At 36.3% G+C, this 25,178-nt stretch overlaps 1 protein-coding gene across 1 annotated transcript in view; it reads right to left on the reverse strand.

Moving 5' to 3' along the window:
- Positions 1–4,434: 4,434 nt before the first annotated feature.
- Positions 4,435–25,178, reverse strand: part of LOC135118379 (beta-alanyl-bioamine nonribosomal peptide synthetase ebony-like) — a 48,495-nt gene continuing 27,751 nt past the window's right edge. Inside the window, exons 2-17 of the mRNA XM_064040223.1 lie at positions 16,584–16,710; positions 13,423–13,570; positions 12,807–12,940; positions 12,112–12,288; positions 11,423–11,649; positions 10,763–11,039; positions 10,091–10,258; positions 9,113–9,271; positions 8,558–8,697; positions 8,167–8,257; positions 7,656–7,868; positions 7,018–7,156; positions 6,301–6,443; positions 5,749–5,901; positions 5,153–5,310; positions 4,435–4,643 (exon numbers count right to left, since the gene is read on the reverse strand). Coding sequence (XP_063896293.1) covers positions 4,503–4,643; positions 5,153–5,310; positions 5,749–5,901; positions 6,301–6,443; positions 7,018–7,156; positions 7,656–7,868; positions 8,167–8,257; positions 8,558–8,697; positions 9,113–9,271; positions 10,091–10,258; positions 10,763–11,039; positions 11,423–11,649; positions 12,112–12,288; positions 12,807–12,940; positions 13,423–13,570; positions 16,584–16,704 — 2,589 coding nt within the window. The 5' untranslated portion in view covers positions 16,705–16,710 and the 3' untranslated portion in view covers positions 4,435–4,502. The remainder of the gene's footprint in view (positions 4,644–5,152; positions 5,311–5,748; positions 5,902–6,300; positions 6,444–7,017; positions 7,157–7,655; positions 7,869–8,166; positions 8,258–8,557; positions 8,698–9,112; positions 9,272–10,090; positions 10,259–10,762; positions 11,040–11,422; positions 11,650–12,111; positions 12,289–12,806; positions 12,941–13,422; positions 13,571–16,583; positions 16,711–25,178) is intronic.

Genomic DNA, 25,178 nt, shown 5'->3' on the forward strand with positions numbered 1-25,178 from the left:
AAAATTAGTAGTAGAAAGTATATAAGGGGGAACATAAGGCTAGAAGTACATAAGAGTATATAAGGGAGTACATAAGAAAGTACATAAGGGGACTACAAAAGGAAGTACATAAGGAAGTTCATAAAGGGAGTATATAAGGAAGTATATAAGGGGAGTACATAAGGAGGTCCTTAAGGGTATTTTAATACCACTGACGATGGATGCCAATGTTAAGAGAGTCGGTATTTTTGTGTGAAAAATTTTACTATATGGATATATCTTCGCGTGGTTTCAAATATCCCTTTCTCATAACTAAACACGATTTAGTGGAGTATCAGTACTTTGGGTTGCGACAAAACCAATTTAAATTAAGTATAACCAATCACAACAACGTCTCTATCAGACTGTGTATACTAAACTATTTTATATTTCATTTCAGACTGGACTGGACTTTTGGACTTTTAGAAGAAAACTGGTGAAAATCGAAGAAAAATATTCCCTGCTTGCCAAAAGTCATTAAACTCTTTATTAAGTTTCCTGATCATGTCTTCAACTCCTGAACAAAGTCCTTTTAGCAACAAAAGTTCTATGTGTAATGACGAAAATCTACTCAAAATTTATAATTTTCTTTCTAATATTGACGAAACGACTTCATTTATTCTAAAATCATCACCTGATATGTTAAAAATGATCATTTTAAATAGTTTCATTAATGTCTTTAGTGTTTACTTGATTGCAAAGTACAATACGACATTTTCCTGGCGTATGACTTTTTAAAACGCATTTTAGTTGACTATTTTGTTTTAAAGATAGTCATTAGTTTGTTGATTTTGAAAAATTTGATACTAATATCGAGACCAAAAATAAAAATTCCTAAATATCTAAATATCCAAGTATTTTTTGAATTATCTAACCGAATAGTACAAATTGGACACATATTTAATTAATAGACAAGTTTCTGATTATTTTTCTTTATTATGAAATAAATTACATTTGTATAACTTATTACTACTCAGATTTTATAACACAGTTATTATCACTATCTTATAACGTATAGAGATCTAGTATTATTTATTAAATAAAAAGATTTTGAATATTTTTACTTTTCGTTAATATTTTTTACAAAAATGTACTTAACAACAGAAATTGTTTTTTTTTCTGGATATATACCTACCTAAAATTGTTATGATGTATATTTTAATTATACTTAAACATATATTTTAAATACAATTGTTACATTATTTACAAACAAAATACTTAACTGCGAATTGAAGTTATATTTATATGAATTTAAAATGTGTCGAAAAACACGCACATTTTGATACCTCTGTACTACATATTTTGTTACCAATTATCTACCTCTAACTGTACTTTTGTTATTCGCCTAATATTTTAATAATAACATGATATTTTCACAAATATGAAGTTTGGACAATTTTTCCTAGTCAGTAAGTAAATGTTGTTTCTGAATGTTTCCTAAGCATATTTACTATTTTCATAATTATAGTGATAGATACCTACAGTCAGCGACATAGGCAGATTTAAACACACTTAATTTTCTTGAAAATATAAAAACAATATTATAAGTTATAAAACAAAAATACATTTAGACGGAAGTATTTTAACTCCTGACAAAAGATTTGCGTCATATTACAAAAAAAAATACAAATTTTCAAAACAAAAATGCTCAATATGGCCGAATTATAACTTTGGTAAAAAGTTATTTTCTTATAAACAAATAATTACGACTTATATGGCTGACTGTACTTACAATATCTGGTTGTCTGTGTAGGTTGTGTATAAAGGCTGGGACACACCGAATGCAGATGCAAAACGTCAATTTAAAATAACTTTTTGGAAAATCCATTTATTTTTTCAGAAGTCGATTAACAATCTCGCGAATTTTCAAAACGTCATTCAATAAGTTGTGTCTAAAAATTATGTCTGTCGCTACAATAAAGTGTCAGCGACAGAGATAACTTGTCATTTAAACACGGCTTTACCTTTTGGTTTTTTACTGTACCAATGTTCCTAGGTATAAAAAAAATACAAAGATAAATTCAATAGAGAGCTTCAATTCATAAATGGTTTAAAAAATATTTAAAGCGCTGCTGGTCCACAGTTCATATGTGCACAGTGCATATGCAAATATCTAATATGCTACATTTTGTATTCGATGTGTCCAAGTCTTAATTGTGTTGTAAATTAGGTTTAAGTCTTTAGAAAATTTATTTCTAGCATGAACAAATGTTCTATTAACTAACATTTACATGCAAATAATCATTAACTTTGGAATTAACTACACGCAAGTTGTTATTAACTTTAAGAGTTCTAACTTCATATCATGAATCGTCAATTAAAAAAAATGATATTTTACACTCGGTAAAAAAAATACACCTTATTGAAAATTAAAATCTCCGGCCTGCAAGATAATACCAAAAATACAGATGTTCATGCTAGGATTATATGTAGTACAATTATAAAATTAAATGTTGTTTAAAACCACTATTCACTTGGGGGACAAATTCCTAGCGACCTTTGTCTGGTTCAAACTGGCGACCCGTTATTCCGGACCATTACGAAAATAAATGTTGCGACCCATAGGTACTTAATTAGATGTGTCATAAATAAACTGTTTGATAAACGAAATATCATACAAAATATATCGTAATTTCAAGGCATTTTAAAAAGTCCCATCTTTTATCTGAAATAACTTGGTAATAAATACCATATTTCTAAGGACAATAGTTGAGAGCGATTTGTACCCCATAAACAGTCAACATATTTAATCCGTCGATGCTAGCGACCTCTGTACTGTAAGGGCGCCGGATCGGACCGTTGGGTCGCCGAGTTTTGTATGAAGATGAAGATTGTGAATACGTGGTTTAAGTGTATGGTCTAACTGGCCGTAGATTATATTAACATTTATGTATATTATTTTGTGTTCAAAAGTTCAAGAATAATCTATAGGTACTAATATTATAAAGCAACAGAAACCGTTGGCAGGATCTGGCCTAACAAATAGTTCTATCCAGTTTAATGCTTGAACATCTTGTATATTTTAAATTAAAATAGAGTAATTTTGTTTGAATCTTGTATTCACAACGTTAAACATTGCCTATGTTCTCAATGTATATAAGTCTGAATATATTTACAATATTGTATTTTTCCTTACACATTCACAAAACGTATTTTATTTAAACAACTGACAAACATACTTATTTATTTTTAAACACCCATTTTTAAAGCATTTTTTTCGATGTAAGTTTATAATATCAAAATTGTGAATACAAGTATTTTATTTGATTATTGTTGCAAGATTTTAATTCAAATGTTAACTTCTTGGTTTCAATTTGTATTGAAGTTTTGAGTCTATCTATATATAGTCTATAAGAAACTGTTTGTATGTCTTGTATTGCGTACATCGAGTTGTATTGTGCAATCCACTCGTGCAATTGTGCAATATCTTGTGCAATTGCCTTGAGTAAGTTGCCTTGTGCAAAACGATTTGTGCAATTTTCTAATGTTGTATTTTCTCGTATTAAATATCTAAATGTAGATTTGTGTTTTATTTATTTTTCCATAATTCAAGAAAAATATTCAAACATGTTTTAAAACCTCCTTTTTTAAATCGGTAGAAAAATGGTACAAACATTTTGATCAAAGTTGAATTTTAATAGCCATTATTTTGGTTAAATATTAAAACTTAATAGTTAAAATACTATTTATCAAACTTTATTATTGAAGACTTAAAATACGAAAAATTGCGAGGTTAAATAAAATTAATATCATAAACTTACAACATAAAATTCACTGAATATTTTTTTCTAAAATATAGAATTGTCATTTCAGAACAGGCAAGAAGTAAAACTTAAGAAATACTGTAATTTATCACTGGTAAATGAAAAATACACCTTATGTATAAGTAATAAAGTCTAAATTCAACAAGCATTAATTCAACGTTCTAAAATCTAAGCGCTCTAACTTACTACTTGTCTAATAGGCTTACTAAATAATATCTTACTACTTACTTAATACTCTTGCACTTACGCCCTTTTAATATTTAAATACAAGTCAAAATCAGCTCTAAAACTTTAACAATAGAATTCATTTTTGAAGTCACATTTATTCATAATAAACAAAAAAATACTTTTTATAACAAAATCACTGGTCGACTAACTACGGATTCTTATAATCTATCCATCTTATGTCCAATCTCTAATCGCGGATTGGACATAATTATTGTAGAGCTTATGTTAAAATTCAATCTGTAATCGCAAATCAATGGATACATTATCGAAATCCACCGTAAATAGAGATAACTAAGAACACAATTTAAAATATGTATATTTTATGCACATAGGCCCAGATCCACTGGTTATCGATAAAGTGTCAGTTAGTTATCTGCCAGATATTGTTATCCAACACCTGTAAAACCTGTCAGATAACTTCCTGATAGGCTATCAGAGACTTTATCAGTAACCTTTGAAACTGGCCAATAGTCTAAATGATCATATCACAGGTTAGTCGAGCGGTTTCCAGCACACAATAGCTCGCATATCGTCGGGAGCCTTTCCGAATATTCTGTCTCCGTTGGGGTCAACGTACTGATTTATTTGGTAATCCAATAAGGTTTGGTAGCCTAGGACATCGGTACCTAATTGCTGCAAAAAGAAAAATAAAAGAATATTCTTCAGTATTACGTAAATAAAAACTATTTTTTATGTTGACGATATGGTTGTGGATCAGTTAGACAAAACAAAAAGTAATTTGAACATTTTTGGAAATCATTATGGGTAGTTAGAAGCCAGAACGTCTGACAACCAGACTTACCAAGGGGTAAAAGGTTGCCTAAAACACTGGTATTCAGCTGCATTTGTTAAGAATGGACTTTAGTTGGGAAAAGGCTGGTTAGTTGTTAATAGACGAAGACAGTTCTTCAAGAAATAAAACGTCACTTAAATAGTTCATTAAGCCCCGCCATATTAACTTGTATTCCAAAAAGGCAGAATTTAGTTTGAATTATAAACCACTGTTCAATCCTTCAATCTTCTATCTCAATGGGACGATAAAAAAGTTTATAATAATGATGCTTAACTACTGTAAAAGCTACCTACCACCTATGTTCTATGCAAATAAATGTTACTTTCTTCCTTTACTTTTTCTTTCTTACCTGTGTAAGCGGGCTGGTGTTGGTAGTAAAAACTCCTCGGAAGCCTGTCTCCTTGGCGAGGTTCATGGTGGCGTTCTCTAATGCTCTGATGGCGGCTACATTCTCCCGTGGTGTCAGGCTCTCTGCTGTCGCCATCATGAAGGAATGGAGGATTGTGCCTGTGAATAAATAGGAGATACGTATATTAGGCGTCAAAAATCATGTGGTACAAAGGTCGATTCAATTATGGTTAAGAAATTAGATTAGTAGTGAAAATTGGACAAGTCGAAAAGCATTTTAAGTTAACAGCGGGTCGTGTTGAAGCTTGTGGGGACGCATGAATAAATAATGACAACAGTACAAACAATATCAACTTTAACCGAAAGTTTCTCAGAATAACGACTAGAGGTTTTGCTCAACATCGAAGATAGAACAAAATGGAGAAAATAAATCAGGGAAGGTGATCTCGCTCACTGACACACATGGCAGTATAAAAAGAGACTCCTTAAACATAGCTCTTAAACTTCTGATGGAAGAGATTTCTTAAGAAATTAGCAGTGCCTTTTAAGGTCTCATGAACGGTGTACATAAACCATTAAATAAATAAATAATCTTACCCTTCCCCGGCGGTAACATGGTATCCCTAACGGAGCTCTCGACAAACTCCAAGAAGATCATGATCTTCATGAGTCCTCCTGTCTCCTCAGACTCCACGTCCGGTTCGTCGCGAGCGTCGAAGTTCAGCGCTACGGCTACTGGAGTGCCTGATGCTGTGGGGATAATGGAAGATATAGGTATTTGGAAGTAATGGTATGGTGTCCAAGGAATTGTTACGATTTAGGTTAAAAACCCGAGAAACGAGATTTGAAGTTAAAGAATAATGTAAAATAATATCAGGCAAAAATCCCTGAAGTCCATGTATATTTCTTTTAAACGTACACATAAGAATATAAGATATTGTTATGGTAAAGGAAAATATGCTCAGAAAATCTGGGTTGGATAGCTTTAGAACTGAAAACACACTTTTTGAGATTTATTTTCATCTTTACGAAATGGTATTTTTTTCAACAATGGGGTAATAAATAAATGTCAATTTTTTTCTTTGGACCTGCTCTAAGAAAGCTGACCTGATAATGTTCTTTCGAATATTTGTATCTACTTTAACTTACAATTCTTCAGCACAACGCTAAGTTTAGCACTGATTAGTGCCGGCCAGGTGTCGCTGATGAGAACAGCATAGTCGTTGGTGTCGATCTCGTGCTTCAGGAACTGCTCCAACTCAGCCTTGTTGTAGAAGGAGGATACTATCATTCTGGAAAAGAAATGAGTGTGAAGAGGATTTTTTGAAGATATTAGGACTTTAGATTTAGGTCAGTAATAGATGGTACTTCATCATCATCATCAACTCCCGAGCCTTTTCGACTTTTTTATAAATGGTACTTAAGGGTAATGAGGGTTATCATTCATTATATATTCATTATTCATCATATCATTATCGAGGGCTGGTTTTTGTAGTTTTTTTTTCATCATTGTTTTGTCATGCTTACTTACGAGTGGTTAGTACCTATACCAGGCGATTTTTGTGGAGCTCTCTACGAGCAAAATTGCATGTCTGATTTGAATTAAAAGAAGCGTGTATAGAGGGAATTAAGGACCATGTGCTGCCTCTAACATCATTGCCTCCTTTCAGAATTCAACGTTTTTATATTTTATAGCTATGACCACTAAGTCTCTGCAGTACATACCCTTACCTATTATGTCGCGTTTTCCTAACTTTAGGATATTTTCCAAAATCATCATGGAACTAGATTCATTTTACTTCTTTCTGAATTTCATTTTCCAAGAATCTTCCTAACCATTAACCAAGACACTAATTATGTACTTACTCGATAACCTGTTGCTTATGTTCATCAGCGAGTGGTTCAGCGGTGAACAGTTCATTATCTCCGTCGTCGGAGTGCGGGTTCGTGCTCATGTGAGATAACACTTCGCCTAAGTTTGATGCGCCGAGGAAATCGCTTATGTCTGGAAGATTGAAATGGAAAATATGAGTTGCCTAAGCCTTTTTTTATGCCAAAGTAAATGTTTTTATGGTTAAGTGAAATAGAGCATTAAAACAGTTTTAGGTCCACTGTTATTAACTGTCCACTGTTAGTAGGTAACTCTTAAATTGATATAAGAGGCTACTTCGTAAAAGTGATCTTCAGAAAATATTGTAGCAGACAATTCCTGACTAATGTTTAATTATAAAATTATGAATAAGTAGTATGATTTTTTGAAATGTAAGTCTATTGAAAACCACATTCTGTTGCTACTTATTTTTTTTTTTGGTCAGCATTCTTTCTTTTCGCCTACATCTACCATAGGTCACATCTATGAGAAAATTCTCTTCAGGTAAGTAAGGATCGTGTTTTAGCTTTTTTCTCCATCCATCCTGGTGAATGGTACCCACCAATACCAACCAATATATTTACATTCCCACAATTTTCCATATTAAAAAGTGCAACAAAATACAGAAACTCACCAATAAAATACCCCTTATCCCTCAACCTCGTAATAGTATAGATAGAATTAAGGGAGTTCCCTCCCAACTCATAGAAGCCAGCCCTCACAGAGATGGCTCCCCTGGCGGCCCTCCCCAGCACTTCCCCGACAGTCTCGAACAAGACCTTAGCGGCCGGGAGGTCGGATTGGGAGACTGAGGTGTAGTCGATGTCTAAGGGGATTTCCGAGTCATCTGGAAGAAAATTTAGGTAATTAGTAAGATAATGTGAAAGTGGAGATTTTTTATACCAAAATTTGGCTCCAAAGCCCAGATATTCCTCAGTGTACTGCTATAGGTCATCGATTTGACTAAAAGACGTCCTTAAGTGAAGCTTAAATCAGAAGTGTCGCTTTTGACTGACTAAATCCTGGTTGAAAGCAATCAAGGACTACTGATCTACCGAAGTGAGAAGTGAAGTAGGCTAATCCTAATCTCTCAAGAGAATGAAAATGACGTTTCATTCAGTATAGGTGTTCTAGTTAATTCTTACCGTTATTGTTGGTGTTTTCATACATCTTCAGTAGCGCTTGTCGGTCTACTTTGCCGTTCACCAACAGTGGTATGCTCTCTACTTCAATTACCTGGAAGGAATAGATGCAAAATAAATATAGTTTTTGGATCTATAATTTTTAAATATCTAATTTTTTTCTAATCTGTGATCCCTAAAATGTCCTTAATCCTCATCTGGCATCTCCCCAGTACTTTCCCTGAAGCAACAATTTCCTACGATATATTTTCAAGTCATTGGAATATATCAAGATTGTACTCATACTCATGTTGAATTTACACTAACATTTATAAATACCCGTATCTTCTTTATCTTTGTTTATATAGAGAGAGAAATTGGAGGATCATCCTCCTTTTTTCCATGTATATCTTACCTGTGGTAACATATAATGCGTTAAAGAATTCTTCAAGGCAGCCTCTATATGCTGTGCAGCGATCCTGGCGTCAGGCTTGATGGTGACGAACGACAATATCTCCGGGTTGCCTCGCTCTAGTCCGTAGCAGAGGACCACGCCTGGTGACAGATACAATTTTGTTTGAGGTTCTTGGGAAATGGAAATATCAAAAAGTAAATAGAAGGATTTCAGAAGAAAGAAGCAAGAGCTCGTGGCTAAGTAGCAGCCGCAATTGCTGTTCGAAAATACGGTTAAGCAATTTTATCATCACGAGTTCTTCTTATGTACCATGGCCACGGTAACTCTCTCGAACAAGCTTACAGCACCATTCAATACCCTACATGCAGCATTATTTAACGTGCCTTCCGAAACATGTAACTTGTTGCAATACAGATGATCTGGTTACCCCAATCATATTTACATTACACGTCAGAGCCCGTCAGGCAGATTCAAGAAAACACTGACACTAAGGCTTAGCTTAGCACTAAGGGTTAGGTAATTAAACTGCAGCTCCCTCGATAAGAAGATACTCACATTTGTCAACTCCCTCAACAGCAGCGACTGCCCTATCGACCTCCTGCAGGTCGACCCTGTGTCCTCTGATCTTGACCTGCGAGTCTGTGCGTCCGGCGTACAGGATGACACCCTTCTCTAGTACGCCGAAGTCTCCAGTGCGGTACAGGCGACCGAAATCTGGGGAGAAGAAGGATAGGATTTAAGTGGTTGGAAGTTAAATATTGTTGTATATTATAACGACTTCTGGTTAGACTGGGACTCTCAGTCTATACCCAGTCTAGGAGTCGACAAGAATATAGATAGATAAATACAGGCTAGGCAAATGATGAGAACGAAAATAGCCATAACAGATTGGAAACTTTTGCGTCTCAAAATGCAAGATTTAGAATTTAGATCTTAAAGGTGCACAAAAAATTTAAATTAAAGTTAATCAGCCTTACTTATAAAATAATAAGTTATACTTAAGAGATGTTTAAGAAAAAATCTTACTTATAAACGTGGCTGAAATAAATCATTTTCTTAGCAATGTCTTAAATGAGCTGTCAAATTAAGTAGCCTCACACCCTTGTTTAACCCGCTAATTATCAAAATGGCTGGATTCTTACCAGCTGATTTCTCATTTCCGGTTTATTGACAGCTCAACTTTTTAATTTTATATTTTACGGATGCCATTGTTGCCATTACACAACGTTTTGATGACAAATATTTTTTTAAGCTACCAACATTCCGGTAGTGTTGAGAAATTAGTATGTTTTTATGTCATTATCTGTTCATTACTTAAGACATGCTTAAGCAACGTTTATAGGTCAAAATAATTTAATCACTACTTAAGGCTTTAAGTAGTAATTACTTAAAACAATGCTTAGCAGATGATTTGTTGATTTTTATAAGTAAGGCTGAATCTCATTAGTCATGACCACATTGCCAGAACTGAATCCAAGACCATTCCTATACATGGATACCATCATTGACTTTCTCTAAATAACTCCATCCTACCTGGATGAGCAGCATGAGGGTTATCCACGAACTTGTCCGCCCCCTGTCCGCCCACATACCCCGCGGCGAGATTACCCCCCGCCACCCACACCTCGCCGGGCTCCGACTGACGCGCCGGGTTCATTTCCTCGTCTAGTAGGTATACTGCGCAGTTGTCTAGGGGAGTTCCTGTGGAGAGAATATTATATGGAAATTTTTAAAACTATTTTTAGAAGAGTAGTTATAGAGTTTCATATCGGTTCTTTAAGATAGGAGGCTTTGTAACTGACTTGCCAGAAGAGGAGGTTATCAATTTGGATATTTTTGGATAGGTAACGTAGATCCGATACAAGTCAAGACTTTAGGATGTTTTGCTTCCCTGAATACTACATGGTTGCAGGCGCTTTTCCCAAAATTTGAAATTGTAAATTCAAGTGTGCATAACAATTTACCGTATATTATCATATGGTTATGTTGAGTTTTACTTTACTAGATTTTATTTCCTCTTTATTAGATCCATGGTATAAAGTGGGACAATAAAAACACTAATCATGATTAGTAAAGTAGTGCATATCCACGGAGGACAAAATAACTGTATTTATGCAGAACAATTAGTTCTTTTGGCAGTTTTGACATTAAGAGGAAAGAGTAGAATTAAGTCAAATGAAAAAGACAGACAGAACTTCAACTTACCAATAGGTATAGTAGGATGAATATCAAGCTGGTTAGTATTCTCCAACACATAATAGGTCACATCGCCCATAACTTCAGTACTCCCATAGAAGTTAGCCAGTTTGTACCCGTTGTGGTCTCCGAAATTCTTGAAGAATTGAGCCGCAAGGTCTTTGCTGAGGGTCTCGCCGGAACAGACCCAGAGTTTCAAGTGTTGGAGGGGTCTTTCCGTCGGTTTTAGGGAAAGGTACATGAGGATCGATCGAAGTAAGGTCGGGACCAGTACTAGACGTTGGATCTGAAAAGATATTAAAATTCGATGTTAGTAAAAAAATCATAAAAGTGGATATTGGAAAAATTTTAGATAAGTGTCAAAAACACGTAATTCCCTAGTAAAGAAATATGTACTTCTATAGGTTTTATTGCAATCTAGTCTAACTATGTCATACTGGAATTCAGTGTTTTCTGATATTCAAGTAATTTATAGTGTCTTTTTAAATCAAAATAGCGAAATTAAAAATATTTTTTTTGTAAATATGTAGGTATGTATATTTTGTATGGAATAAGTTGGTATTAAATATAATAATTTTGGACTAAAAGAGAATCATACATTGTCTGTATATGATTTCAATGAATTTAACTAAGAATCTACTAAAACAAAATCAAATAAAGTCAACTGACCTGATTATCAGCCAAAACATTGACCAGCTTCTGAGGGTCCCTAGTAGTCTCCCTAGAGAGGATGATCAGGGTCCTGCCATGAAGCAGAGGTCCCCAGATCTCGCAGACTGAGTCCACGAAGGTCAAGGCCGTCTTCCAGACACAGTTGACCTCGGAGTCAGAGTAAGGGAAGGTATGGAACTGCCACCAGAGACGGTTGCAAACTGCAGAGTAGGAGAGGCGAACACCTGTGGAAGAATGAAGATTTGTGACTAGTGCTTGTGTTTAATCGGGTACTGTACCGTAAATAAAAGTTCGTTCTGGTCTTTTCGTTCAGTAACAAAATTGTTAGCGAACAATCCTAAAATGTCCTCAATAACACAACGTTTATACGAACCACGTACAGTGGACTCGGGCTAACGCAATTTTTGTTCTTGTACAAGCACAAACAATTTTGGTGAAACGTCTCCATTAGATATACTTACTTTTGATTCTAACCAAAACTATTGCATAAATTTATGATAGCTTAGGCTTAGGTATTGGGAACTTTAGTTTTTCTTCGATTTGTTCTCGAAAACCACTTAATCATTCAATACCGTTGAAAGTTTATAGACCAGTTTCTAGAACACCATTTATTTCAAGAGTATTTTATTTCATAGCATAACATTAAATAATATATAAATGAAGCTTCATAATAATAAAACGCCAACCTTTAGGAATGCCAGTACTTCCAGAAGTATACAGCACAATACCGATGCTGTCACTCCTGGCCACAGCCAACACTTCTCCGTCCTGTATGACATCAGCTGACAGGCCACTGGCTTCGTGCGCCAACTCCTCGAAGGACACTGATGGTATACCGCTACCAGAGAACATGGCTGGGTTAGCTGGAAAGGGAATAGGGTATGACGATATAATTTTGAATGGGGAACTTGGAGAATATACAATGGTGAAGTTGTGTGTTTAAAAGCATGTACAATTCATTACTGTAGCTTTACATATTACCCCACTGCAGGGCGTAGGACTCTACTCTCTTTTTAAACCTCAACCAGATTGTACCCATTACTTTCATTCCTTGATACAGAACAATCACTATTTCTTCTTTCTACGGTAAAAGGTAACACACATATGTTTGTTCTTCGATGTTGTTTAAATTTCTATGTCCAACATGATTGATGAGACCTTGAGCCTTGAGGTAATTCTGTTACATAAAGTAATTTGCTAAAATCCTCAAAAACCAACATACCAGTATCATCATAAACAACGAGAGAAGGTTCAGCATCGCTCAGTATGTGCGTGATCCTCGCCTGAGGGAAGCTCGGCTCCATCGGCACGTACGCAGCACCGGCCTTCCATGTCGCTAGCAGTGTTGTTATTGTGTGTAAATCATTATCAACCAACATACCAGTATCATCATAGACAACGAGAGAAGGTTCAGCATCGCTCAGTATGTGCGTGATCCTCGCCTGAGGGAAGCTCGGCTCCATCGGCACGTACGCAGCACCGGCCTTCCATGTCGCTAGCAGTGTTGTTATTGTGCTGGAAAGAGAAGACAATTGCAAGATTTGATTGAAGAGTTAAAGAGGGGGGAAGACGGAAGGTAATGATCGACAGATACAATTTTGATACGTTTGAGAGTCTCTGGGAGTAAACTGCAGACTAAACTGTCGGGCATTTAGTTGGTCCGATGGTTGGTAGGTAGTTACTTTTGAAGAGAATCGTGAATCGGTCTAATACCTGCCGAACGCGCGCAGCTACCATTCATCTCCATACTGATTTATGAGCCCGATCTATCGTTCGACTAAAGGTTTATAGATCGGAAGCACCGTTATAGCATTATTCCATGAAGTTAACTTTATTCAATACTAGGCACTTACTAGATACTACTGCTAGATTATACTAGATGGTACTAGACACTTCTAACTAGGCATTATACTTTTTTCCAAAATGTATTTTTTAAATCTACTTTTAAACGAATCGAGATCACGTTTAACTTAAAATAATATGATATCTGTATTCACCTATGTGTAGGCTGCATGCACACAGCAATAACATAATCTCCATCTCTGTTAGGTCCCTGCGGCCGCGCGCGCGCAGCGATGGCTCGCGCGAGGGAGTTGGTTCGCGCTGCCAGCTCCGAGTAACTTATGCGGACATTGCACGTCTCGTCTGAAAGAAAATAATGGAATTATAAGACATGCATTTACATGGTAATGTGATGAAGTGTAAATTTTGACACTAAACTTTAAAAAATACCGAACCGATTTGAAAAAATCAAGTCAGCTCAAATCAAATCAAATCGTTTATTTTACAAATACAAAAAATGTGGAACATTGGAAGTGTAACAGTGTGTTATCATTGGAAGCTGTCCCCAGTATTCTGTGTTTTTGAAAAAAAGACTAGATAAAGGGCGACTAATTAAGATTCTATAATCTATTCCCACGATAATTAGCTAATGGTTCATTGACCCCAACTCACAATGAATATTGAATAGTCGTGACTTACTTAGTATAATCAGCAATAATCACTGTTATTTCCCAGACATAGTTTATTATCTCAGAAGAAACGTAATCAATTAAATTATCTAACGCTATTAAATCATTGATATTCCATAAATTGACTATTTATTGCACGTTCTCAAGAACGTAGTCTTTTTTCGAAAAATAACGAATTAAATCATCAATCAGAATTATTAAAAAATGTCGCATAATGATAAAAAAGTATTGATTATATTGATTGAAGTTTTTAATGTAGGTAATGATTTTGTACTAATTATTTTTATCTCTCAGAATAGGCTAGTTTCCTAAAAAATAATAATTAGTCCGTCTTGTAGATTGTCCAAAATTAAGCGATACGTATTTTTTCTTTTTTAAATTGGATCAGAACTTGTTAAGATATAGCGTGTTAAAGTTGAGTGTGACGTCACAAGTTGCTACAATTTTCAGGACACTGTGACGTAAAAGGCCTACACCTAATTAAAGGCCCCACTCCTAATTTTTGAAGTGTATTATCTTTGTCATTTTATGTTTAATTAAAAAAAGAAAAAATACGTATCTAATATTTTTTGATTATCTAAAAAGCGGACTAAATATTATTTCATTATTTCGACCCTGGACACTACCCTATTGTTTTTATTAACCATTCAATGAATGCATTCTTATTAAGATTCATTGAACTTTAGTTCGTAGTAATCGTTATTGATATTGTTACAATTATCTGCCAATATAAAAATAACTATATTGTTGGACAGGAATCTATACTAATATAGTAAAGCGGAGCATTTGTTCGTTTGTTTTTGGGGTACATTGTTTGGTTCCGAAACTGATGAACAAGTTTGAAAAAAATCTTTCACTGTTCGAAAGTAAGACCACAGATATTAGTAGTTACTTCAGCTAGACTATCCTCGAGTAACATCTATAAAAAAACCGTTTAATAAAACGGAAACAGTATTTGTTTATTTGTTTGTACCCTAAAAAGTCCAAAACTACTGGACCGATTGGAAAAATTATTTCTCTGTTAAAAAGCTACACTATCCCCAAATATATTAACAGGCTATATTTTGTATGCTTACGGAAAAAAGTTCCCAGGGTAGCGGGTGAAACCGCGACAAAACGGCTAGTTATTGATAATGTTACAATTATCCGATATTTTATTAACAATAACTATATTGTTAGACAGTAATTGGATAAGTATTATTTTTATCACTTTATTTATTTACATTCTCTCTTAAAGTGTTACGAGGTCAGATATCAACTTATTATGTGCTGAGTCTGTTCTTAATTTTTAATATTGTCCAAAAAAATATTAAAAGAACGTTTTTATTTTTAGTGCCTTATCAAATTGGGAGCTATAAATAGATTAAATAATGCATACCTATGAATTATGCAGTTAGTTTTGAAATGCAGTTATTAATTTAAATTTATTCAAACGTATGTATCAGATACCTACTTAATTTACTGAGAATTATCTATTTTTAGTTTGTAATTTTAATGCACTTAATAAATGTAGGAATTCCGTTCCGAGCCTGGTCGTTTATTTGGGCGACCTCAATTGTTATGATGATTCTAAATAAGGTCGCCAACACAATGTCGCTGGACTGAGACTACGAAAGCCGCCGGATTTGGATGGTTCCGGAGTACCTACCTAAATGCCTTTTTATTCATTTTTATTTTACATCTTAAACTGGCCTTCCGATTTCCGCTACCCGTTCCTTCCGCTGCACGAGAGCATTTTTTGCCGCATCTAGATAAGAAGTAGCCTATAAGCCTTTCTTAGATTCCTAAACTTGATCGAGTATTTCAAATCCAAATTTTGTTAAGCTATTTCAATATTATTTTCATTTTTGGATGAAATAGGATGGTTTTGACGTGAAGGCCAGACACACAAAGCTACTTTCGCATTTTTTAAATAGTAGTTAGGAGTCAAATCATCAAATGCACACTGCAGTTCATCACAACAATAAGTCAGAAGCTGTTAATTAATTCATTGCTGTCTAAGGGTTAATGGGTCAATTACACGCCACACCATAGCATTACACAGTAGTCACTGTAATTTTATGTGAGAACACTATTATTAGTAGTCATTACCCATCTATTATTGTGACCCACTTTAATAGTGATGGTATGGCTATTGGCTTTTAATTTTCATGTCTTGTGCTATTGGCTATTGATTTTTGTTGTGGTGTAAAGCCTTCGATGTCTTTCATGAGAATACCTCTGATAATGCATTATGTTCGTGTTAATATATACAAAAGTAACTACGCGTGTGTTTGTCGCGCTTTCAAGCCAAAACTACTTAACCGATTTAATTGTTTTATACACAGATTGCTTGGGGAAGGGGCATCGTCGCCGTCACCGCTGAAATAAATAAACCCACTGCTGGACAGCTACCTAGTTCCTCGCCCAAGCTAGGATTTTTTTCCCATAGTCACCATGCTGGGCATGAGTGTTGGCTTGGTAAATGCAGTGAGGAACATACATGGCTACTAACATCTCAGAAGCTACAAATGTTTCACACTTCTCGGTGGAGGAAAGTATTTAAATCCCACTTAATGCTGAGTTGTTGTTACACTGCCACCATTTGATCGCTAGAGCTCCCTTAAATCAAATAGGAAAAGGGCTACCAGAGGTAGTTCCTTCTAGACATGGCTGGAATAGCTAGTTATGACTACAAATAAACTTACCAGCATAAACAAGAGCAGTGTTATCACTGGTATCCAGATGGCTGAGGTGCTTCGTCAACGGGGCAGCCGGGACGGGCGTGCGGGCGCCGCTCACGACCGAGACCCGAGGCAGAGAACCCATGGTGAGCTGTGAACAAGGGGATAGGATAGTTAGAGTATGTAGAGGGATAGATGTTTCGCAAAAATAATTTTTATCAAATATGTATATGTATAAGTAGGGTTAGTTCCAGCAAATGCTTTTTGCATTTTAGATACTCGTAGTTGCAAAATGTAAAATATACTTGTATTCTATGATATAGGATCAATAATTTATATTTCCTAATGTTATACTTATTTATTTTATTTATTTATTTACAAATTTATGTACACACACATAATAAAGAAAGATGACAGGAAAGAAAGAATATACAAAGGTAATGCTTATTTCTAAAGAAATCTCTTCCAGCATACCTGCGAAAGGAAAAAGAGAATAAAAGAGATGTAGGTAGACAGTGTGTAAAAAGCAAAGGAAACAGAAATTAAAATGGAAGAAAACAGCTGTATATTGTATATTATACCTACATAAACAATACGTAAATAATGAATATATACCTACTAAATAATATATACCCAAAAATAAAATAATATATACCTAGATACATATATAAATAAATAAAATAACTATGATGCAATGGACAGATAATGTTCTTTGACTTTTCTCTTAAAAAGTCCAACAGTTTGGCAATCTCTAATCTCATGGGGAAGGGAATTCCATAACCGAACAGCGTGAACGGTAAAGGAATAGGAATAGAAGTCGGTGGAATGGGAAGGAAATTTTAGGATCGTTCTAAGATGTGACCTGCAAGGCGCATCATTAGAACGGATGAAGGAAAACCGCTCTCGAAGGTACGAAGGAAATTTAGGGTTAAAGAGGATGTTGAATAATAAACACAAAATGCGAGTGTTCCGGCGAAGTCGAATTGGGAGCCACTTGAGAGTGCTGCGAAAACTAGAGACGTGATCATATTTTTTAAGATTGAAGATAAAACGTATACAGATATTTTGCAGGCGCTCAAGCTTGTTTAAGAGCTCCTCGGTGGCATCCAAATAACAGGCATCAGCGTAGTCAATAATGGGCTGGATTAAGGTTTGGGCTAAGGAGATTTTGGTCTCCAAGGGTAAGAAGTTCTGGAGGCACCTGAGCGAGTGGAATGTATAATATACCTTCCGACTGACTTCAGCGACTTGAGCTGTCCAGGATAAGTTGGAGTCGATAATCACCCCAAGGTCTTTAGCCGTAGCACTAAAATCAATTTTAACTCCATTAAGGCAGAGCGGGGTTAAAACATTAAAATCTAGCCTACTCCGCATATATCTGCCACCGATGATCAAGGCCTTGGATTTTCTAGGGTTGATCAGTAGTCCAAACGAACGCGCCCACTGATCAACTAATTCCAAGTCATGATTCATGGCTGACAAGGCAACTTCCGCGTCATGCGGCACAAAGTGACGATAAAGCTGTAAGTCGTCGGCATAGAGATGGAAGTTACAGGAGATGACAGTGGTGACTGTATTAATAAAAATAGAAAAGAGGAGAGAACGCCACCCTGAGGCACACCCGTGACAAGTGAGCACCAATCAGAGAAAGAATCATCAAGACGAACCCGCTGCGAGCGCCCCTTGAGATAAGACTCGAACCAGTCTAAAGAAGCAGAGGATAAATTTGAAGATCTGAGGATTCCAAGCAGAATATCGAAGTCAACAGAATCAAAGGCGCTGCTGAAGTCTAGTAGGACAAGTATGGTAAGGGATTTATGGTCCATAGCCTGGCGAATATCATCAGTTACTTTCAACAGTGCTGTAGAAGTGCTATGACCAGGTCGGAAACCAGACTGAAAAGGGCTAAGAAGATCAATTTTAGAAAGAAAGCTAGAAAGTTGGCAATGAACAATATGCTCAAGAACCTTGGAAAGATACGGAAGGATAGAAATAGGTCTGAAATCGGTCAATGATTCAGGATTCTGTATTTTAGGTAGGGGGATAATGTTAGCTGATTTCCAGGTATCAGGGAAAGTGCAAGAAAATAATGAGAAGTTAAAAATGTGAGTCAAGACTGGAAGGACAGAAGATAGAATTGGATGGATCATTCTTGAGCATAAATTATCATTACCAGCAGCAGTGGAGGAGATAGCAAGAATAGCTTTCTTAACACCCTCCTCACTTACTGCATCAAACTCAAAAGGTGAGCACAGCGGCTTCGGCAAGCAGTCAAGCCTATTCAAAGTAGAGGATTTGACCTGCGGATCCAAAATAATAGGGGGTTGTGAGAAATAAGTGTTTAGGGCACACACGTCAAAAACACCACTAGAAACAGCATGAGACTTGCCAATGCCGACAGATTTGAGGAATTTCCAGACTTCAGACGGGTTACGGTTGTCAAGAGAATTATGAAAGTAGCGTCTCTTTGCATCTCTACACATACGACTGCAGCGATTACGGAGCTCTTTATACGCAGAGAGGTTGCGGTCTGAAGGACAGCGCTTTAGCCTCCGTTTGGCTCTATCCCTGGTGGCCATCATATCCTTAATAGCAGGCGTGAGCCAAGGAGCGGGAATATGTCTGATTTTAACCTGACGAATAGGAGCATGACGATCGTACAGACTGATTAATTCCCTATTGAAAACATCGACTTTGTCGTTGATATGTGTGCACTCGAGGACAGGATTCCAGTCGATACAGTCAGCATCACGCCCCAATGCCTCCAGATCCATACCCTTAAAGTTCCGAAGGGGAATATATTTCGGCCTTCGTTTTGGCGGACGGACCTTATTAGAAATGAAAATTAAGTCATGATAGGAAAAAGGAGCAGTTAGTTGACCGTGAAGAGAAACATGATTAGTCTTAGAAACAATAATAAGGTCCAGGAGAGAAGGGGTACAATTAGGGAAATGGTGCGTAGCAGATAGCGGGAGGATACTAAGATCATAAGAAGTTAAGAGGGAAAGAAGTTTGCGACTGCGGCAGTCATCCTTGAGTATACAAGTATTAAAATCGCCCATCAAGACTACGCGATCATAGACAGGGCGAAAGGCATATAAAAGCGAATCAAGTCCGTCAAAATAGTCCACACCAAGGTTCGGGCTATACATCACACCCAGGAGCATTTTTGTGTGACACAGGGAGATTTCAATAAAAAGATGCTCAGCTGAACCCGAATAAGAGGATGGTGATGCACTAATTACCCTAAAGGAAATATCAGCACGTAGATAAATTGCAACACCGCCACCTCCCTTTCCCGTTCGGTCGTTACGGATCAAGACAAATCCTGGAAGGGCGTAGTGAACCGATAACAACGACGGTTTTAGGAAAGTCTCCGAGATCAGCAAAGCATCCAGATGGGCACTGTTGATGGAAGCCAGAAGATCAGAATAATGAGCAGGAACACTTTGAGCATTAATGTGTGCTATATTAAGGTTTTTAGGATAATGTTCAAGAAGGGAGGAGATTTGATCGCCAAGTGTCAATGGAGGCGAAGAATCGCTCTCCACACTGTGAAAACTACTGGATGAAGAAGAACAAGAGAAATATTCATCGTCAGGAATAACATCATTCATAGTTAAAATATATATATATATATAAAATATTAATTGTAAAAGTATATAAAATGTAATAATAACACAAAAAGAAAAGAAAACAAAAAAAAAAAAAGAGTACGATTTAAAACTTACGCAACGTTACCCAATAGACCTTACGCTGCAGCTGGGAGAGATTTATAACAATCTATTATAAAGAAGTGGAAAATAAAAGTGAAACAATAATACAAAATAAAAATTAAGTAAAATTAATATAAAAATAAAGTCACTACAACACCAAATAAAATAAGATTAAAATGCCAGGTGCCAAAAAAAAAAAAAAAAAATAATAATAGCAAAGATGACAGTGGCTTATTTGCGTTATCTATCTATATGACAGCTGACAAAGTGAAGTCTGTGAAGTGAAAAATGCACAATAATAATAAACATCTACCGGCCCATAATTTTATAGAAAATAATGACAGTTTTAAGAGAATATTAATAGTTCTACAAATCATAGGAGGTAGGCGCAAAAGAAAAGTAAAAACTAGCTATAGTCGAGTAGCGCGAATCAACGACGACCCCTCCTGGAAACTTTAGCTTTCTGGGGCGCTGCTTTCGGAGAAGGACCAGTAACTTTAGCGGTGGATGTACTGGCAGCAGCAGCAGAATTCTCGGGCATCGATGAGCACGCAGGATATAATGACATTAGATTTTCAAGCTCACCCATGGTCGAAATCTTACGGCGCGACTTATCAGGCGTCAATACCACAATCTTTCCCTCAGCAGACCAGCAGTTGTTGACGCCGAAGTGCTTGCGGCCGGCCATAAAGACTTGATGCCGCGTCTTCGTTAAGAACTCGGATATAGTTATACCAGTCCCTTTAAGTGCGGTTTTACTATCCCAAGCTAAACGGCGTTGCTCCATACTGCTGAACCGCACCAGCACAGGTCTTGATTTGCCTTGAGATGATCCAAGCCTATGGCACACATCCAGGTGATCGGCATGAATATCATCTAACTTGAGATGCTTGGAGAATGTTCAGTATGGTGCCATTCAATTTCTCGTGTGGTGTCTCAGCAATACCATGAAACAGCAAAATCTTCCTTCTCATTACTGTTTCATGACTATCAAGTCCCAAGGATAGCAGCTCTATCTGTGTTTTTAAGTGACACAGTGTTTTGCAGACAAAGACTTTAAAATCTGAGAGTCCCGGAAAGTGCACTGATGTCAGAATGAGCAAGATCAGGTACTGATGAGGCTTGGAGCAGCTTATCCTCATACTCACTCATCCGGGAACTAAAAAATCTCTCCAGCTCTTCAAGACTTTGAATCAGTTTGTTGTCCATCTTGGTTGTGTTGATACAGTGCACTTGTTGGATTGTGATAGAATTTATAGGAAAATTCAATGCAACGGTAGGTCTACTAGATGACTAACACATAAATGTATTAAAAAATACTAGATTACTATTTTATATAATTTAAATATACAGAGCTAATAATTTCACATGTGTATGTCAGTCTACCCACATGACACATGCCTTGATGTTTTCTCCCATGAAATTGGGTGAGCAAGAAAACTTATGTGTGTAAATGCCGATAGTCTTCCTATGCGTAAGCTTGGAAGAACTCAGCAGTGACCGTGTCGCAAAGTCGTAAAACATTTTCATGGAGGAACTGCCTGTCTGTCTGATCTCATCAACCTAATTACCAGGGCTCTCCAGTACTACACATTGGCTGTCGGGCTTTTTGGCTTTTGACTATCCACAACTACTGTCAGAGGTGTTAAAATGACAGCTAGGAGGGACAGACCTATTCAGCGTGTCTTCCGAAACATGGAAAACTCATGATAAAAAGATTGTCACCCATCCATGACGCTTAACCAATCGTTGCTTAACCTTACGTTCGATCAACCTGTGCAGTTGCTAGTTAGCCACTCCTAACCAAATCGTCTCTGAAGATCACCCAAATAGGAGTTATTCAACAGATTGAAGTCGTCCTATTTAACTAAGTGGCTTGTGAACGTTTATTGGATAATAGGCCCAATTGACCACCAATTACTGGCTAGGAATGCGCTGTGATTTCGTTGAAGGATTTAGCACATACGAAAGTTGTATTTTTAGCTACTGCGCTGCAGAAATCAAGGTTAGATATTCATCTATTTTATTGTAAGATTTATGCGAGCATTGTACTGATGAAGCGTTTTGCTTGTTTGAACGTGCTGTCTCAGAAACTACAAAACCGATTTATACAAACTATTACACAAAAACTGAAAAATATGTATTTCAGTGTTAGATGGAAAATTTATTGAGATAGACTTTTTATCTGGGTTTGTGGAGAAATTACCACGGAACAAGAGTAAAACCATGGACATTAGAAATTTAACCTTTTCACCGCCACGCCATATCGGTATTCCTATGCCCTGTACGCCAAGCCCATGAAAATCTTAATTAAATATCTACTAAAAATTTTATTTTATTTTTTATTTTTTATTTTATTTATTTGGCTCACCAACAATCGTTTACACGATACAATTATTAAATACAAACATCATAAAACAATACTTGTGTAACAATCTCTTAAAGGTAAGCACAGCATGCATTATACAAATAAGTTAAAGTTAAGATTATGACAAAATACTACATATAAATTTGACAATGTGAAAATTGTAATTAAATTAAACAAAACCAATTAAATTAAAAATTACTAATTACAAAATTAATTATTTAATACAGTGCTAAAAAAAATTGAGATCAATTAAATAATAAAAAAGGAGTAACCAATATTTTTTAAAATCGAGTTCTTTTGAGTTTGGTAAGTGAGTCAGCGTATAGGTCCACTAGATCACTGCAGCTATTAAGCAACTTACATAAGCGAGGGATAGGAGAGTTGGCACCAAGCACGGTTCTACGACGTGGAGGATACAGCGGAGTTATTGGGGCACGAGGTATCCTAGCGGGGACTCTGAGTTTTACTCGACTCAGCAACTGCGGGCAATCAATTTTGTATCGTAGGATTTTAAATAGGAAAACGGAGTCGAGTATATCCCTTCTTTTTTGTAAAGATACCATCTTAAAGTGGGCGAGCCTGTCATTATACGATCGTATTTTTTTTACCAGACCGGACGAAAAAGCCAAGTGCCACAGGAACCGTTTCTGTACTCTCTCTAGCCTCAATATGTGTGTTGCATAATGTGGTCTCCATACCGTACTACAATATTCCAGCACACTGCGGACCAGACAATTGTAGAGTGTGATCTTGGTCTTACTATGACGAAAACCAGTGAGATTCCTTAGAACAAAACCCAGCATTCTAGAGGCTTTTTTTATAACATTTTCAATGTGGGGTAAGAATGTCAATTGTCTATCGAATGTTATTCCCAGGTCCCTAATACTCTCAACTTCTTGGATCGAACTTTTAGAGATGTGGTAGTGGGAAAGCGTTAATTTATTTTTCCTGGAAAATTTTGCATGAAAGCATTTTTTTACATTTAAACTCATACCATTGTCCTTACACCACTCTACCAGAACATCAATGTCACGTTGGAGCAACTCAACGTCTGCGTCAGACTCAATTATTCTGCAAAATTTTAGGTCGTCAGCATACATATAACATTCCGAGAATTTTAACGTATGAGGGATGTCGTTAACATAGAAGTTAAATAATACAGGACCAATATGGGACCCCTGGGGAACACCGGATGTGATCCCGTAAAAGTTTGACTTGTAACCATTAACGGCGACATAAAAAGTGCGATTTTCGAGGTAAGATTTCAACCAGTTAAGAAGACAGCCGGTGATACCATATAAGGATAACTTTTGTATGAGTTTGTTATGGGGGACACTATCAAAGGCTCGACTAAAATCTGTATATATCACATCCACTTGTTTAGCATTATCAACGGCAGCCATTAAGGTCTCAGTAAATGATACCAGATTGGTGCAAGTAGACCTTGAATTTACAAAGCCGTGCTGGGCGCTGCTAAGGTAAAGTCTCAAGTGTGACTGTATACATGGGCAAATCAAAGATTCGAAAACCTTGGCAAAGGTAGACAAGATACAAATTGGTCTATAGTTACTTACATCAGTGTTATCGCCGGATTTGTATATTGGTACAATCTTAGCTTCTTTCCAAACGTTAGGGAAAGTTCCTAATGCAAGAGATCGATTATATATAAGCAACAGAGGAGTCGCTAGGGAAGAGGCGCACATTGAGATAAAAATAGGAGGAATACCGTCCGGGCCAGCACCTTTTCGACAGTCAAGAGACTTCAACTTATTAAGCAAAGCGTCGTGCTCTATTAATGGGGCTGACAAAGGCAAACTGAAGGCTGCCATTGTTTTTAAGTAATCTGTAGAAAGAGGTAAGTTTGTATTGTTTGGGCTACTATACATTGAAGAAAAATACGTAGCAAACATTTCTGAAATATTAGTTCCATTAGAAGAAGATGTCACGCCGTCGTTCATAGTAAGAGGATAGGAACTAGCACCTCCGCGTTTCCCTTTTATGTAGGCCCAAAACCGGTTGGGATTATTGGTGATATCAGACTCCAGGTCACTTAGGTAAGCATTGTAACAGGAAGTAGCTATAGCAGAGCAGCGTTTACTCAACAACTTCAGTTCAAGCTCATCCATTGGGTTCCCATATAACTTAAACCGAATACGTAACTTTTCTTTATCTCTCAGGGCTCTTATTAGTTTTTTATTGAACCAAGGAGGATATGTTTTACGCTTATGCGACGACGTCGGGGCATGCTTTTTGATTAAACTATTAACTTTATCATAAAAAATACTAACCATTTCATTTACATCTTGAATACCGTCAAATAAATAGTTCCAGTCGATGTCATCCAAGTGCTTACACATCATATCATAATCTAATTTGAAAAAATTCGTTCTCTTATTATTATTATAGGGAAGCCTCAACTCATCGTCTGATTTAATATATATTTCAATTGGGGGGTGTAAAGTGTCAACAATACTTAATGGGTTTTGAGCGGCAAGTACGCTGCTAGTGGTTAAGCCAGTCAATACAAGGTCTAAA

Source organism: Helicoverpa armigera, chromosome 21, assembly GCF_030705265.1.
Source record: "Helicoverpa armigera isolate CAAS_96S chromosome 21, ASM3070526v1, whole genome shotgun sequence".
Taxonomy (NCBI): Eukaryota; Metazoa; Arthropoda; class Insecta; order Lepidoptera; family Noctuidae; genus Helicoverpa; species Helicoverpa armigera.